We start from the raw sequence: 18206 nt of genomic DNA, 5'->3' as shown, positions 1-18206 counted from the left end.
GGATATGGTGGGAGAAGGAAGCAGTTCCCGGGAACAGTGATCAGGGCCAGGCACCCACCCCACCCCCTCCACCCCCACTCAGGAAACCAGCTCTTCCTGCCAGGGGCACCCATGTAAGACATGTGCAGTACCAGGCTACACTTCACAGGCTGCAGACTTCCTGGGCTCCAGATCTGCGGCTCTCACCAGCCCATTTGCAGAGGAGCAGTGAAAGTTAATCTTTAATAGGATACTTAGCATTAAGTGCTGAAATATGATTGCCCATCAGGAGATTTACTGCTCATTTGCAAATACTTACCTGAATGTTGGGATGCTCCAAACCAGATTTATTTTCAGGCAATCACCTTTCCCCCAGTGTGGCTAGGACAACTATATGTATAGCAGACAACGTTCTACATAAATGATTATCAGTGTTTTGTTACTATGCTCTAAGCATCTGCTGTTGCTATGTTCTAGAAAGATCATCAAAGGAAAATGTCTACCCTGTTAGAATACCTTTCTACAGTGGCTCCAGAGTTTACTTTCTTAAAACTTCCAGAGGCACCTGGGTGGCTCAGTCGGTTAAGCGTCCAACTTCAGCTCAGGTCATGATCTCACGGTTCGTGGGTTTGAGCCCCGTGTCGGGCTCTGTGCTGACAGCTCAGAGCCTGGAGCCTGCTTTGGATTCTGTGTCTCATTCTCTCTCTGCCTCCCCCACTTGTGCTCTGTCTCTCAAAAATAAATAAATGTAAAAACAAAACAAAAAAACTCTTAGAAAAAAAACCTTCCAGAATCAACCTATCCTAGGATTAAATTGATGCTATGATTTTCTCAATTAAAAAATTTTTTTAACACTATACCCTAAAAACAAATACAAGAAAAAAAAAGAAACCTGAAATTCTAGTAAACTTGGGATGCCTTCCTAATGACTAAAGCAGTTATAAAAGCACGGATTAGATAAAAGATTATTTCTCTATAAGCAGCAGTGGAAATCTGCCAAGGCCAGGTATGAAGATCAAGACAGACACAGTGCACCGTGGTGCCCGAGAGGCAGGCAGCCCCAAGCTCGACTTGTCTTCAAAGAGGCAGGGCCCTAAAGGCTGAGCCACAGTCTCTATGGCACATTCAAGGCTCTGGCAAGTTTGCTGATCCAGGTGACACTGACCGAGCGTGGGAGAAAGTGACAAGAAGATAGGAAACATCAGAAGATTCACAGAGGAAATAAAGACTGTGAAAACCTTCTGAGAAAAAGAATGGCCTCAGGATTATTTTAATAGGAGAAAATAAAAGAAATAGCAGGAGTGGAGCAAGATTTGTGGTACATGAAGGTATACGGTAAGGGAAAAATGAGGAATAAAAACGGTAAAGGACTTAAAGCATTTATAGGACTATATGGCCATCTTGAAAGAAGAGAGCAGGGGCAATGTTAATCTTGTATTTTTTCCCCCTAAATCATCACTGATATTCAGGATACAGTGTAGACAGGTTTGAAGGTCAGGTGTGGGGGAATAAATGTGGCAACTAGTAATTTTTAAATTAGCAATAAAGTTTCCTGAGTCCTTAAGAAATATTTTGGGAGAGTAAAGGACCATAGACAGAGGATGTTAAGAAATCAAATAGGAACAAAAATTAAAAGTCAAGCTTAAAGGATACTAACTTCCACATTTCCCAGCTAGCAATAGGGATCTCTATGTTTTCATAGCTACATAGCAATGCCACTGCACATGATTAACCTCATAGCAATCCTGGCTCTCATACTGGTCTTAGGGCAGCACAACACATTGGAAGAGGCTAGGAAGGGTCACTTGGTCCAGCAGAGTGGGTAGGAACATGGCCCTAAGGGTGGACCAATGTTCAAATTTAGTGTAGCTCTACCACTGGACCCCTCTGTGACCTTGGCCATCAGTACCTCCCTGACCTCTGTGTTCAGTTTATCTACAAAATGGGACTAAAGAGAGTACCTACCCTACAGGGATATTAATGAAGATTCAATAGGTCATTGAAATAATGTTCTTAGAAGACTGTTCCCCAATATCAACATTCCATAAATGGAATGTGCTAGTGCTAATTATAGTACTGGCGGAAGTACAACACATAAGGAATGCTTTTTCTCTTTAGGGAAGTCCTCATGACCAGCATGTTACCCAACAAAATCAGAAACATGTGCCAAGAGGTGATAATGGATAACTCAAGAGTTAGAAACAGAAGAAAAAAAACAGAGAAACTTCACTACAGAAAGTAGGGATATTATGCAGTTAGTGTCAGTTCAGTTCAAAGTCCCTATTCCTTTGGACAAAGAATTAATTGTAAACTTGTTCTTTTCTTTTCCTTTCTTTTTAAGGACTGAAACTGTTATGTAAACCAGAGAGAAAGAGCCATTTTCAACACAGAAGAGATGTAAGTTACAATTATTCAAGATGGTATTGAAGGAGAAACTAATGAGGTGCAACTGTCCCCACCCCCAAACTACATGTCATGTAAGAATCAGGAACGTCCCAGGCCCTTGGAGCGGCTGGGCCCTCGATGCTCTGCTAAGGGTCCTCCCCTCTAGGGCAGGTAGGGAAAAGAGAAAACTCCAGAGTGCCATCTATGGGTGGTGGCACCTGCCGGTGCTGAGGTACTTAAACCTATGTGAGCATGGTCTTCAGAAGGGAGGGACCCTTTCACCAGCTCATTCTCTGCAGCTGCTGCTCCAGAAGCTGGTGAAAAGAAAAACAATGGTTCTGACTTCTGTTATGGACAGAATCTTACAGCATCTCCTGAGCCTGATAGTCTAAGGCTTAGGAAGGCATTAATAGAGCAGTTTTAGCATTTAATCTTTGCTTGCGTGCCTCAACTATACAACCCAAAGCCTGAAGGTTGGGGACTCTTGGCATGAAAGGTTTAATTTGGAAATTACATCTTTTTTAAAGTGTGATGTAACAGAGAATACGTAAATCATTTATGGCTACCAAGAGCAGGGAAAATGGTAACTTAAACAATAAACCAAATGACATGATGTAGACCTCTGGAGCGTGAAAAGGCCTGCTCTCTGGGGACTGTCTGCTCAGTTACAGACAGGCTTCAGAAGTGACATCATCTTCCAAAGATGGGAGCAAGTACCAGCACTGCCCTGGTGTGATGGCTTGTCATAAATTGCAGAATTACTCCAGGCCGAAATTCCGCACATACACTGTCACCACTTACTTTAGGAACTTTATTTATTTATTCATTTGACAAACACATCTGAGCCTGGGTTTCACCAGAAGCAGATCCTGAGACAAGAATTCGAGGCAGTGGGATAACAGAATGGTAGGGAGTGGAGACATGACTGGGGGCGGGAGGAAAAGATGCCCAAAAGGAGTGTTCTCAAGCCTGCTACCCCTGTGGCCAAGGGAGCTCAGGCCTGCAGCAAAGCCTGGGAGCAGTTGGAAGAGGCTGCTTGACCTCCCCACCTGGAACGTGCACAGGAATCTCTAGGGCTGTCGGGCTGCAAATTCTGATGGCGGGAGGTCTGGGCTGGGGCCTAGGATTCTGCATTTCCGACAGGCTCCCAGGTCCTGCTGAGCTCCAGGTCTGAGGACCACACCACCTGAGCACGTAACCCTGTAGGCCACAGGGATGGGAGTGCTCTGGGAGTGGCTTGGTGAGTTATTGGGTGATGGCTGCTCTAAGGCGGTGTTGCCGCAGGGCTTTCCTGGCAGTCCTGCACACAGCAGAGCTTCCTTGCATGGCCTGAGAGGTCTCAGGCATAGAGGCAGAGCCGGGCTGGAGGTTGGGCATACGGGCCACCTGGCATCTGTTGCACCAACTGGGCACTGACTGTGTACCAGGCTGTCTGCTGGAGACATAGAGAAAAGGGTTCCCAAACCCTGATGGCTGTCAACCAATGATTAAACCAAGTGTGACACATCTGGTATCAGGCGGCGGTAAGTGCAAAGGAGAAAAGTAAGGCCAAAAAGTGGGAAAGGAAGTGTCGTGGTGGGAGGGAGTGCTGTTTGGGAGGGTGGCCTGTCCCCCTGAAAAGCTGACTTACGTCAACCTGTGGGTATCTGAGAACAGATGGTTTCAGGTAGAGAGATGAGCAAGGACAAAGGCTTGAGTGGACCCACAGTGGAGGGAAGAGAGGCCAATACGCAGCTGGAGGAACCTTAGCAAAGGCGAGAGGAGGAGGAATGAGGTCAGAGAGGCTGGGGATGGCAGGCAAGTCCTGGAGGGCCCGACGGCGACTCTACGGATTTTGACCTTTCCTCTGAATGACTTGGACGGCTGCTGGGGAGGACGGCAAAGACATGGCTTCTCGCTGCAGTGTTAAGAATGTATTGCACGGACGCAGTGGGGAAGCAGGAAGAGTGCTGGGGGGGATCCAGGAGACAGAGGATGCGGGTACTGAAAAGTACCAGGGTTTTATAGAAATTATAGACCAAAAAGGCTTTTGCTTTTGTACATCAATAAACTAGATGTGGAATGTACGGAAAACATAGGAGTCAAGGATCTCTTGAAGGTTTTAGACTTCACCAAGTGAAAAAAACACAGCTGCTATTATCTGAGACGGGAACACTGGGAAAAACAGAACAGTGTCAAATAGAGACACTATCTGAAACTGAGTCGGGATCATGCTAAGTGTCGAAAGTCAAGTAAGCATGTGAAGAAGTTGTAAGACTGATAAATCTAGAGTTCAAAGAAGATGCCCAGGCAGGGGATGTGAATCCGGCAGTCATCTGCCCATAGACTGTATTTAGGGTCCAGAGGCTCTGTTTCCTAAGAATATAAAAATTCTGTGTTACTGAAAAGAGAAAATGAGAAGAGCGGTAAGGTCACAGTTCGGGAGCACTCCAATATCTGGAGGACAGAGCATGGCACAGAACTGACAGAGGAGATGCAACTACAGTGGGTAGAAAGGAAGGCAGAGAACCCAGCAAGGGAGCACTCAAAGAGCAATAATCAACGTGCCAAGTGCTGTGGGCAGACCAAGGTGAGGTAAGGAGGCACAGGGAAGACTCACCAATGAGGTCATTGGTGACTCGCATGAGAACAATCTGTGGAGCCAAGAGGGGTGAGGCTTCACCAAAGGGAGTTTAAGAGAGAATAGGGAAATGGAGAAAACAAATACAAACTTATCAAAGGGTTTGTTACGATGCATCAGAGAGAATATGAGGTAGTAGCTGGAAGTAGGAAGGTTAAGATAGACTTTCCTCTAAGATGGAGGAAATAACATCACAGTATAGGACAAAGAGAATGATCCAGTACAGAAGGGTAAGCCTTGCTGATGCCGGAGAGGGAGGGCATTGCTAGAGCAAAGTGCCGAATGAGCAAGAGAGGATCGGAATGGTTCTAAGGGTATTGGCCTTAGCTTGAAGCGCATCCATTCTAAAAAGCATATAAGTAGAAAGGTTAACAGGAGACATGGTTATGTGAATACGATATGAAATTTAATCCAGTTTTAGTCTTTTGTTTCTGAATTGGCTATTATTAAACAGGTCAGAAGAAAGCCATCCAACATTCAATTATGTCAGAGGTCACTTCCCCACTGAATTCTTTAAAAGAGTATTTGAAAGAGTCAAACAATTATCTTTGTATAATAATTTGTGGCTTGATAAAAATATATTTAGGAATACCAGGTACTTGGATCCATTATATTTAATGTGAAAGATATAGAACTTCTAATGGTAAACAAATAAAAACAATTCAGAAAGCATATTTCCAATATATGTTGTAGTAAATGTCATTAGCCTGCCCTGTCTTCCAGTACATTTTTCAATGGTGTGATAGTATTTATTTACCCTGTGTTATTAGAGAGTGAATAGTCACTAGCCTTCAATTTTCACATCAATTGCAGAGAAAAAGATTCCATTTTCTACACCGTCTGGAATTGAAATTGACTTAGCATCTCAGAACTGTCAAAAATTTCTTTTACGAAAAGGTTTGCTTTACAGAGACTATAAAGTAGGTGTCATCCTTGACACTTGCGTTCTATATTCATGCCGCAGGTCTGTGGAAAAGAAGCGTTAAAGAACATCAGAAAAGGTCTTAGAGAGGCCTCGCTGTCATGCTTGGTGCCTCCTCTGGCTTCCTCGCAGTCAGCTGCAGTGCTGTGGATGTCAGAGGGCCTCTATTTAAAACTGCTAACAAGAAAAAAGAAGAATTCTAGAAGAATATGATATCGGCTACCCTAGAACTTGTCTCTGCTAACAGATCCGTCTGAGACACGTATTTTCCTGTGTTAAAAACAGTAATCTCTGTTCCCATTCAAATTAGAAGCATACATTAAGTCCTTGGGATTTACAAATTTGAAACTTATTCCGAAGAATCCTCCCTGTATGGGTACTCATACAAAGGGGCTGGTCTCTGTCCAGCTAACAAACAGGAAAGCAAGTAAAATTATGCAAACTCTCTCTTTCCGAGTCCTTTGTTTTTCTATTACAAAGTACTGCATCTGTATTTCATAAAGATGGGCAGACTTTTCTGCAGGTGTATTTTAACTGCATTCCCTAAGTCACCAGCAGCTTATACAGAATGTCATTTCATTTTACCAATGTGAAACCGGTCGCATTAATCCGCAGGGCAATTAGGCCTGAGCCATAAAAATCTACGAGCCCTGATATTTCCGACATGAACAAATAAACACTGTTATGGGTGCCTCCTTCCTGCTGTACAGGTGAGGGCTTTTGCCTGGAGGGGCTGGAGGTGAGGCCAGGTTGCAGCTGCTACCACGTCTGAGCAGAGTTGTATCCTCACAGGCACACAACCCAACTCTCAACACCCTCTATTAAATGGTTCTCTTTCTTCATCACATTTATTTTTAAGTAGGATATAATTCCAACATTCGCAGAGAATAAAGCTAACTAGATGGAGTCTTCTCTGCAAGTATGAAGACGTGAAGAATGGGGAGATTGTCAGGTAAGGCTTCTTATAAGCAGAAACCTTCATTCTAAAGTATGGACAGTCTCGGATCAACCTGCACATTCACAGAGCTATGATTGCATCACTTGGTGAGGCAGACTCTTGCCAGAAACATTTGTATAAAAGGTGTGTGCTCTCAACTCCCTGTGGCCGCAGCAGATCTCAGAATTCCTATTTGCCAGAGTATCTCTAACTTTTCCTCAGGAAGGCCTTGCTGGTTCAGCCACCCCCAAACACAGGTAAGGAAAGCACAGATATTTTCCTAACCCCTCATTCTTTGTTTAAACCCTGTAACCTTGTGATGAAAAAGTACCTTATAAACCAGCCAATTTGGTCATCATCTGATGGGTGACAATCCCAACCCACACACCTCACTGCCCTTCGACTGCTGATCTGCCACCTGGCTGTGTCCTCAGCCACCGTGTTGCACAAGAAACCAAACTGGTATGTTACATCATTTCGAAAGCAGATTCCAACATCTGATTGGTGTGTGCTGATGATTTCTGAATACGCCAGCAGCTAGACTATGGTTTTCTGCGATGAAAAGGGGCTAGTAAAAATGATAGGAAAAACACTCTCTGCCTTTTCAAGCAGTAATTTAAACCCCCAAGCTCAAAATCAAGATGAAAAAGTTCCAAATTAATTAATATGAAAATTACTAAACCATCAAAACTGCTGATGTCGTAAACAAAATTCGTCAACAGCCACTAAGAATTCATTAAAAGTAAATTTATTGTTTGTTTTAAAAATCGACTGTGCAATATGTGCTTCTCAAAGACCTTTTTGAATCTGGTTTGTTGTTCATCTCTTCTCAGGCTTCAGTTTGGCAAGGCTAGATGAGAAACACGGTATAGACAACACAGTTAGTAAGTACAAGTAAGGGAAGCAACAATCATTCCTGTTTGTTATTCTCCCAAAGCCTAAAGAGTGTAATCCAAACTACAACATTAAGTTTTAAAATCTGATCATGTTCATTGTGTTCAGAAAACTATCATCTTCTAAAAGGGAAAAGAGAGCAGTGTATCTGATTTCAACCAAACAAGGTTTCAAACTAAATTACCTATTACCTCTCACAGAACTGAATAAAACAATGCTGCAGGGACCCAGATAATCATTTTAAAGGTAATTGGAGGATTCAATTTTAATGGTAATATTGTAACATTACTTTGGCTTTAGCCTTCCATAGCGATAGGTCCTCAGCTCTCACGTATGGATGAAAGCACAAAATAAATCTGAGGGGTACAGAGTAAGGTCATTTCTAAGAACCTCTAGTTTTAGCGTAGATACAATTCCACAACACTCAAAAGATAACAGTTCTAATCTTTCAGCAAAGCAATATCAAATTGTACTTACTCCACGGCTGAAAAAAGGGCAACACGTAACTTTTAATGCTTTACTGTCTGAGAATATATTGTCCTAATATTGGGTTTTATTATCTTGTTGATTATTTCAATTTGAAGATGGAAACTAAGGCAAAAGCATGTTGCTGAATAATGCCGTGGCTCTCCTTTAAAAATGAACACATTTAAGATATTAAATAATAGATCTCTCTCCTTCTAAAGGACAGATTTGGTTCCTTCCCTCTTTAGTGACTATTTCATAGAATTGTAGAATTCTCAAAAATATCTAAGAATAAATATTCAATTTGAATAGCCAAGCATCTGAGAATCAAACATAAACAAAGACTCAAAATTTTGGACCTTCCCTCTGCTCTGCACTTTGCACAAAGGATGATTACACTGACAAGTCATGTTTACCTATTTTAGCAAGCACACTCCGGTTTCTTAGATACAAAGCCATTTTAATTAAGGCAACAGGAGCTCCGTATGTGCAAAAGAAGACGTAGTATATATATATATACATGGAGAATCTTACAAACATGAAACACTCTACATTTGTTTTGCAATTTCACATAGATTTGAATTTGCAATTTAAAGCATACATTAAGACAGCTTTTGCACTTCATATACTCCACTTATAAACAGAAGACTGGTTCATATGACTCATAACATTCTTTACTAGCACCGTTTGTCAATAATTAAATCATCTTTGTGACCACCATATGTGAAAACCATGACATCTGTATATCCTGAGAAATATACCTATTCAATGTGCCATGGTTTCCTTTGGCGCCATTTTAAAAATAGGGTCCATATATTTGGCCCTTATCAAAGTTAATCCCAAATCACAGACAATCTATAGGGATAGAAATAGAGTATGTGTGTTTGCGAGACCATGGAGGGGGATGGTGGGAAGGAGAACCTGTGAGCCTGTTTTTGAAGGAAAACATTATTACTTTCTCAAGCAACTAAAGAGAAAAGTTCAAATGCCTAGAAAGCTAGACTCCCAGTATCTAATGTCCCTGCCCCTTAGCTTTTTCTTTCTTATCTGAACCAAAAAACAGAAACAAAATCATAACAACACATACACAAATGCACACGCACATCTCTGCTTTGTACTTCAGGCCTACAATGGGCAGCTGCACTTGAAAGTCCTTACAGACTGTTCTAAGAAATGTATGTGCACATACACATTTTGCTTAAGCTATTTAAAAGCAACACTGCTAAGGAAATCACATGCCATTTCCTTAAGAGAACAAAAAGAAAGGAAGAGACTAATTTTAAACCCAGACTATATTCCCCTATGTTATTTTAAAAAAGAAAATTTTATGAAAGAATCAACCTGCGAATGTATTAGTCTCAAACAGTCAGATTCAATAAGCATGGAAGGTAGTTACAAAAATGTTTTGAAAAATCTAACAATCCTTTAGGAGTCTTCTTTAATTATCAGAACATAAAATAACTGCATGAAGGAAGGATTAAGAGCCAATAGCCAATCAGACAAAAAGCTTATTTTATGTTTAATAAATTATTCTCATATCATTTTCAAGGAGAAGTGTTTGGCAAGCTTCAACCATTTCCCAAAGGACTGAAGCAATGGTTTACAACCAAATGGAAGACAGCCGTGTTCAAGAAAACCAGACATGATACTGAGATGCTGCTTAAGATACCTTTACATTCTTCACTTGGTGGTGTGTTGTTCTCCTAGAAGAAGAAACTTGTTTGGCAGAACTCATACATTTCCATGAAATGGCTGATTTTAAACTGGCAGCATGATGTCCTAAAGGTGGGGTTGGGGACAGCTGTTTATGTACCAGCATAAAGTATTTGCCCCGCGACAGTGCATAAGGGGTAGATAACCTCAAAAGCAGAGATCAGGGTAAAATATGATACAATAATTAGGAAGTGGTGAATTTTGACTATTGCTTTTGATTTTTAGCAAACTTATTTAAATTTTATAATGGCTGTGTTTAACAACTGTTTGCAAAATTTCTAAACATTGAGCCCTCTCACAAGCCAGTGTGGGTGGTTCTAGCAAACAATGGGTGCTACGTTCCCAGAAAAGTAGGAATATCAGTGATTTTCTTTAATAGCTACTCTTAAATGTTGGGAGAAAGCAAGCTTATTTTTTAGGGGGGAAAAAAACAACTTTAGCCCCTTCACTTAACAGATAAGTTGGTTTCTGAAAATATGCAGGCCTTTGAAATTACAAATGGGTCAACTTCTGAATCACAAAGCTGGCTTTCACTGCAGGTTGCAGGTATAATCCATAGAATTTGATCTAGAGAAAACATCATATAGTATTTTATAGAACTTTTTAGCAAAAAAGGTGGTTGTTGGGTTACAAGTCAGGATCTCTTTGAAACATACATGTCCCCACGGCCCTCACACTCTCCACTCCTCTGGCCCCAAAAGGAAAACATCTACCAGACGGCCTCTCTTATTCTGCAGTTGTAAGTTATGGAAAAAATAATTTGTAATGAAATAATTTATAACATATTTCATAAAAACAAACTAGAAGTATGCTTATTTTTATTCCACAAGAACAGAACACTAGATCTATCAGATAACTGCTGTCTGATGGAGGAAAACTAATAAGCCATTGGCTTTCAGTGAGACTTCAGGAGGGTACTTGGATGAGACTTCACATCTGTTGAATGTGTAAGTCTCGGGAGGTAACATCCCCTTTTGTATTCTCTCATTTAAAGAAGACAGTAGCGGGGTGCCCGGGTGGCTTAGTCGGTTAAGCATCCGACTTTCACTCAGGTCATGATCTCGCGGTTCGTGGGTTCGAGCCCCGCGTCGGGCTCTGTGCTGACTGCCAGCTCAGAGCCTGGAGCCTGTTTCAGAGTCTGTCACTCCCTCTCTCTCTGACCCTCCCCTGCTCACGTTCTCTCTCTCTCTCTCTCCTAGAAATAAATAAAACATTAAAAAAAATTAAAAAAAAAAAGACGACAGTAGCATATACTCCTTAAATTTTAATGGATGGGCAATGGCCTTCTGTCTGTGTGTTAGGTGGGGCCAGCTTCTGAGCTGTCAGTTTGCATAGACAGAAGGAAACGCCTCCTGGCTAACACAGAAACTAAAATACAGTGGTAGTTAGAGCAATTTCATTCCATAAGTGTTCTCGGACATGAAATATAGTGAAGAAAGATGACCTGACTGAAAAAACATTCAGGAGTAGTATATAAACAAGAAAAACTCTAATGTAAAACCATGTAAACCCAATGTCCTGAAGCATCGGAGATGGAAATCCCATTGTATTCAGATTAAAGTTTAAGCAGCTAACAGCGCAGGCTTTGTGTTACCTATGTCTATAGTTTACTTCTTCTGGGCACTCGATTTATTCAGACGTGTACGGAGCACATCTGTTGTGCTGTGTGGCCTGCAGGCTGTGCCCTGAGTCCTCAACGTTTCAGGCCTGACATATCTTTAACTCCCTGAGTTATTGAGGTCAATCTCAGGATCATAAATCAAGAAATTCCATGAAAATAAAAACTCTTGTTCTCATTTTGCAATTAAAAAAAGTTAAAAGTAAGGGATTCCTAATACAGGGTAACTGCTTTTTGAAGAGTCAAGTGGCTCCGTTGTATGTTTTCAATTTGAAACCATCATCTTGATATGTTTAGGGGCTTAATTTATGGAACAATCAAGCAATCTTTATATTTAACATTAAATGCCTGAATATTATAAATCACCTTAGACAAACGTTTATGGGAGAGTTTCAGTGCAACTTCTGAACAACTTGTCACTTTTACTGTGTAACAATGATTTGTAAAAACCGATATGCTAAGTAATCCCAGAGTATAATTTAGGGGCACAAAAACAACTGTCAGGAAACAGCCAGAGCCTACATTTAATGAAATCTTTACAGACTGAAGTAATAAGTATTAAATTAATCAACACAGCTTAATTGAAGCTCTATTTGCAACATTTTTTATTAGACTTGTTATTAATGAACCTTTAAATGCTACCACTAACTGGAGTTCTATGTTAAATTTAAATAATGAACCATTGTTCACACACACAAAAGAACAAACACCGCTTTAATAGCCCTTTGTCTCCATGGGGCTTTTACCCTGCTGCATAGCTAAAATGAAGACTTGTCCTTCCTTCCTCCCGATAGTTATTTACATGGTTGGCAAGATTTCATCTTGAGGGCTGCGAAAACACTCTGAAATAACTAAAGTGAAATCTTGGAGAAATTACAATAGCAAAGACTGAAAATGAGAAAAGATTTGCGGCTGACCTCAGAGGTCATGCTTGCAAGTCTGTGCTTCTCGAATTTTGTATTAACCTCACACTCACGTATGTTCTGGGATGATCTGTGTTGGGTTGTTAAAGACTTACCTGAACATGTCTCCCAAGCCCTTCAGCATGCCTTTCTTGGCTTTCATTTTGTCTTTATCCTTGTCTCTATCTTTCTTCTTCTCTTTTCCAGCTTTATCTTTTCTCCTATCCATCTTATCGCCTTTGTCTTGGTTTCCATTCATGTGTCTCTCCAGAGAATGTGAAGGCTGATCGCTGGCTGTGGATACAGACTCTCTCCCTGATCTTGAACTTTCTTCTGTGTCTTCTTCCACTTAGAAGGGAAACAAACACACAAACAAGGATAAGGAATACAGCGAACTAAAAGAACAAGGAGAAGGAGTCTAAAATATATGGGAAGATTTTGCTTTCCCCCATTTTCTACTTCTGCACAGCCTGGCTATCAACATGGACTACAATGCTTAAGTAATCTCTACACCCGACTCACGGGCTTGAACTCACAACACTGAGATCCAGAGTCTCATGCCCTTCCAGCTGAGCCATCCAGGTGCCCCTGTGCTATTGACTTGTGAGGAAAATGGGAACAGAACATGTGATGTGGATGATTACCATGCACAGGGTATTCCTATTGAAGATCATGTGCCAACAGAAAGAGAGAAGCCGCTTCCCGGCCAGACGATGATTCACTTGGGGTAATACCCTCCTTGATACAGAGCATGGATGGCTGCAGGTATTAGTAGGCTCTTGTCACACAGCATAGACCCTATGGGCCTCATGGGTTGAAATTGCAAAATGCAAAGAAAGCAAGCAGTTCCTTAAGTGTTTCCTTTCCTCATAGATACAGATAAGGTAGATCTAACTTGGCCCCTCATTAATTTGTGAAACTATGCCATTCACTAGTCAGCACACCAATTTCATCTTTCTTCAGGCTCCCAAATACGTCCACTTGTGATTTCTGAACAGAGAAGATTGGATCTTTATAGTTTCTGGAACTTCTCCTTATATTGCCATTAAATAGGTCAACATCATAAGCAAATGCAACTATATCTTCTAATCCTAAATAACTCTGCATGTCTATCTACAGAGGTGGATAAAGCCAGGAAAATATGTAAATCAATAACTTCACACTCCCCTGAAATTTGCAGATACATGATCTACTTAGTGATAAGAATATTCCATTCTTTGAACCAGCACTTAGTAAGCATATGGTCCATGGGAACTTCAATATCCCAAACTTTTTTTTTTTTTTAATTTATTTTAAGAAGGCTCCATGTCCAACGTGGGGCTTGAACTCATGACTCTGATATTAAAGGTCACATGCTCTATTGAATGAGCCAGCCAGGCATCCTACTACCCCAAACTTTTTGATTTGAAAGAATGACAAGAAACTAAAGTAGGTTTCCACCTACCAAAAGAATTTTAAGAATTTCTATATTAAGTAAGAAACAGTAAATGTACATACTGAACAGTCACTCTCATAAATCTTTTCTGAGATTGGTTGCCTAAGATTTTCTTTCAAATATAATAAGAATTATTGGGGCTTCAGACTGCCCCTTGACTTCTGAGGTCATTTTATTCTCCTACGTCAACAAATAAAATGTGAATCAATGTTTTTGAGCTTCTTCTAACACAGAACCAAATAGAACAGTTAAGCCTCCTCTCAATATTTCACAAAGAACTGACCTCTAAGTCAAGTTAATGTATCTTCAGGTGAAATTCAGTCTAGCTTCTCCACCATCAAGGGACACTTTAGTTAGTAATATATAATATGAAATATAATAAGACCAGTTAAAAAAACTCAGTTATCTTAGTGTTCTGCTATTAAACCATCACAAATCTGAGAAATGACTATCAATAATGGCATGACCACTGCAAAGTAATACAGGTGTTTGTTTGTTTTTTTAAATGTCAGTTACTTAGCATAATACCAAAAAAAAAAGTGTCCAATTCCTTTTGTTAACACATTTGGTTAAAAATATGAGCCAACAGGGGCACTTGGGTGGGTCAGTTGGTTGAATGCTGACTTCGGCTCAGGTCAAAATCTTGCAGTTGGTGAGTTTGAGCCCTGTGCTGGACTCTGTGCTGACAGCTCAGAACCTGGAGCCTGCTTGGGATTCTGTGTCTCCTCTCTCTCTCCCTGCCCCTCCCCTGCTCACATTCTTTCTCTCGCATTCTCTCTCTCTCTCTCTCAAAAATAAAAATAAACATAAAAAAATTTTTAAAAAACTGAGCCAACATATTTCTCATCCCAGCAGGTCATGCCTTAGTACAGCTAAAGAATAAAAACATCACCACATCTAAATCCAGAAGGTACTTTGGAGGTCATTTAGACCAACATCTTCCATTTCTTGCTGTGGAAACAGAAAGGTCTGGGGCCAGCACACTCCCAGTCTCTGTCCCAGAGACTCCTAGTCTCATGTCCCATACAGTTGTACTTCAGCAAGACTTTCATGCATTTCTTTCATCAGTTCTGTTTGTGATTGCTCAGTTCCATGCTTCATACAATACATGTCGAGGTCATCTATAACCCACTCACTACACAGTCAGCCCAGAAGATAATTCCAGCAGTCAGCACTGTATTTCAGAAACCTATTGTCAATTCTACGTATTCATTTAATGCTGTGACTTGTGGTTCAAGTTGATGAAATCAATCAAAACCTAGATGAAATGTACACAAACTCTGGGACTGGCTAGCAACCAAAAAACTGACTTTGGAATGGTCTGCCTCCCTCTGCAATGGCTTACCTGAATTGTGAAGCATTCTCCTGATCCAAAGGATATTGGTAGGATTTTTTTTTTAATTTACTTTTCTTCCTCTTGGTTACTTAATATATAAATGGGAATGGTAACGATTTGATAAAGGAAGTCAGTTACAACTTCAGATGGGCAATGCTAGTTAAAATCAGTAGCCTTACAAATAAATGCTGAGTTAAGGCTGTAATTTTTTGGTTTACACAGAGCAGGGAAAGAATATCCTGGTCAATTAGCCCATGGACTTGCTGATTATACATAGCCTTTTCAAATGCAACTCACCCAACAGAATATGAATATAGCTTTAGCAGGCTTGAAGCACCTTGTCTGACACCCTTAAACTTGGCTCTAGTCTACCTGACTGCCAAATGCTATTTCAACCCTTTGGGAAACAGATGTGGACCTAACTTTGAGATAATCATCCAAATCATTATAAAACAATTCTCAGAAGTTCTCAGGAACTATCAGATCCAAGTTTATTGGTACATTCAGCAAAGATAAATGGATGCTAGTGAATTTTCTAAAGTTCCCAATATGCAAAACTCCATTTACATATGCTTCCATAACTCTTTGTACCAACTTTTATTGTACTTCTCGTATGACATGATTACACATCTGCCTCCCATTCTCTAAACTTCTTCTAAAATGAGGACTGCCTAGCAGAGAGCAGCTACTCACAAGTGGTGGTTCAAGTGAAAGATTACCTGAAAACCTGATTCATGACTTTATCCCAACCAAAGTTTTCTCCAATCACCGGGTATCACTGTTCTTAGAGCGTCGGAACAATGCCTATTTTCCTCTAATCAATCCTGACAAAACTAGCCGCACCCCAACTACAGCAACATCGGGAAGGCCTACTGGTCTTGGTTTAGCTCTAATCAGTTTGTAGTATCTTTCATGTGATTACTGTTAGTGCTATACATATTGTCTAATGGATTTTATAACCCTCTCCAGTATCTGAAACTATAAACAAAAAATGAGCTCAATAAATGTAAATGACTTAGTCTTCCACAGCAACCATTATCATAAATCATGAATGGAAGTATTAGTAGCGGTTCTGCTAGTTTTCTGCCTAATAGTTTTGGCAGAAGTACAAGGGCATATGTCGGCTCTTGGCTCGGTAATAGAATAAAGGCAGTGCCTTCACAACTGACTATATGCTGAAGTCATATTTGTTGCCAATTCTTTTCATATGCACAATAATTTTCTGGTGTATGTAATACAACTTATTTTCTAAATTGGGTGAAACAGAGAAAATTAGTATTAAATTATTTATTAACTTCGGGTTTTGTAACCTCATTTTATAAAATCAAAAATCCTAATTCAGTTTCCTGCCCCAAGCAAGTGGACTGTTTTAAAATGATACTTGCACATTTGAGAATTCTTTATGCTTATTCTGAACATTCTAATTTAGATAATACATTATCACAGAAACTCTTCTGGGGGTGTACTGATTTAACTAATCCCTCTGAATGCCAACTAATTAAAAATATTTAGCAATATGTGGCTTCATATGTACAAACATAAGATGTTCTTTTAGAGTATCATAGTATATATGCTTCGAACTCTAAAATTATTTGATAAAAAATAAGTAAGTATCTCTCACTTTGCCTTGTCCCTATGCAGAATTAAAGTGATTATCAAAATAAATAAGTTGGTTAGGCATGTTTAATTTTTAAAAATATGTATATTCAAGGTCACAGATATACTGATTAGGTTATTTTTAAAATTCTGTCAGCCAGTCTTTGTACATTTAATACTACCTTTATAATAAGGTACATAAAATATTTTTATTCCCTTAAACTTAAAAGAAAATACAAAAATATTCATATAAATAATTTTTTAAGTAAAAAAAGTACTGGTAATATATTAGGAGTAAATGGCTTGATCTATTGTTTCTATACTAAATTACAATGCAAGAACTAATTATAAACTTACATTTAGATAATCTATTTTAAATGTTCTGTTTTACATCTTTTTCCTCTTTAATTTTGTTCATCTTTACAGATTATTTGATTTCATTTTGCAGATAGCCTACACAAAGAAAGATGATTATCTTCTTCCAAACAAATAGAAATTTCTATTTCTGACTAACATTTCTGCCTATTTTAACCTGTTCTATGCACTGGTGTACCACGTGATTACTTATAAAGGTACATACTGTTAAGTTTCTCCTTTAAGAAGGTATAATGTAAAGCTGCATATTTCTCTTTAATGCAGCATAGTCATTCTGCAATTAAAACACACCTAATTACCATGTTTTCAACAGATGCAAATGCAGCTCAATTAAAATTCTAGTCCATGTTACAAAGTAAGCTACTTAGTTCTGCAAAGTATCATGTTAGGACTGGGTCACCAAGAAGTTTGGAAAAGATTGGGCACTTATATGTTAACGATCATGGAGAAAATGACTTTAAGTTTCACTTGAAACACAAAGTTCTGCAGCTCCTGCCATAAATAAATACTTCTATCTAGTTATCACAACCATTTTACTGTCAAAAATTCACTCTAAATTACACAGTCATGAGAGTCTTTTCTCCACCATTGAGAAGCAATGCTACTGTTGATACTGTAATGATCTCTGTGGGTTGCTTATCCACAATACATTCCCCCTTTCTCTTTCCTAATAGAACTCTGATCCTGTTCAGGAATGCAATCTAGCTCCAAGCAGTTAACTCAGTATTATACCATCCTATGGGTGCCTGCCACTTGATTTAATGGTCTGGTGTTACTAGTCCGAGGATGGCCCGATCAGCCTGCATAGACATATTCCATACTGGGAAGATGGCTCACTCCCTTCTGCTGTATATGGACAGGAAAGTAAAAGTCTCTGGGCCTTGCAATTATCCTCTGGATAAGCTGAGTTGTGAATAGTGCCGCCAAAAGGGCAGGAAAGATGTTGGATCTTTGCTAATACCACTGAGCTGTGAAATCAACAGTCCCCAAAGCTGCCCAACTCCAGAGTTCAGCAATGAAGACAGTGCA

General features: G+C 39.9%; 1 protein-coding gene across 1 annotated transcript in view; it reads right to left on the bottom strand.

The window, feature by feature from the left end:
- PARD3 (par-3 family cell polarity regulator) overlaps positions 1 to 18206 on the bottom strand; it is a 548282-nt gene that overhangs the window by 188454 nt on the left and 341622 nt on the right. Inside the window, 1 exon segment of the mRNA XM_077771780.1 lies at positions 12552 to 12783. Coding sequence (XP_077627906.1) covers positions 12552 to 12783 — 232 coding nt within the window.

Source organism: Crocuta crocuta, unplaced genomic scaffold (genome assembly GCF_008692635.1).
Source record: "Crocuta crocuta isolate KB4526 unplaced genomic scaffold, BGI_CrCroc_1.0 scaffold457, whole genome shotgun sequence".
NCBI classification, from domain to species: domain Eukaryota; kingdom Metazoa; phylum Chordata; class Mammalia; order Carnivora; family Hyaenidae; genus Crocuta; species Crocuta crocuta.
Note: the sequence above shows the minus strand (reverse complement) of the source record. Positions and strands in the feature narration are given on the sequence as shown.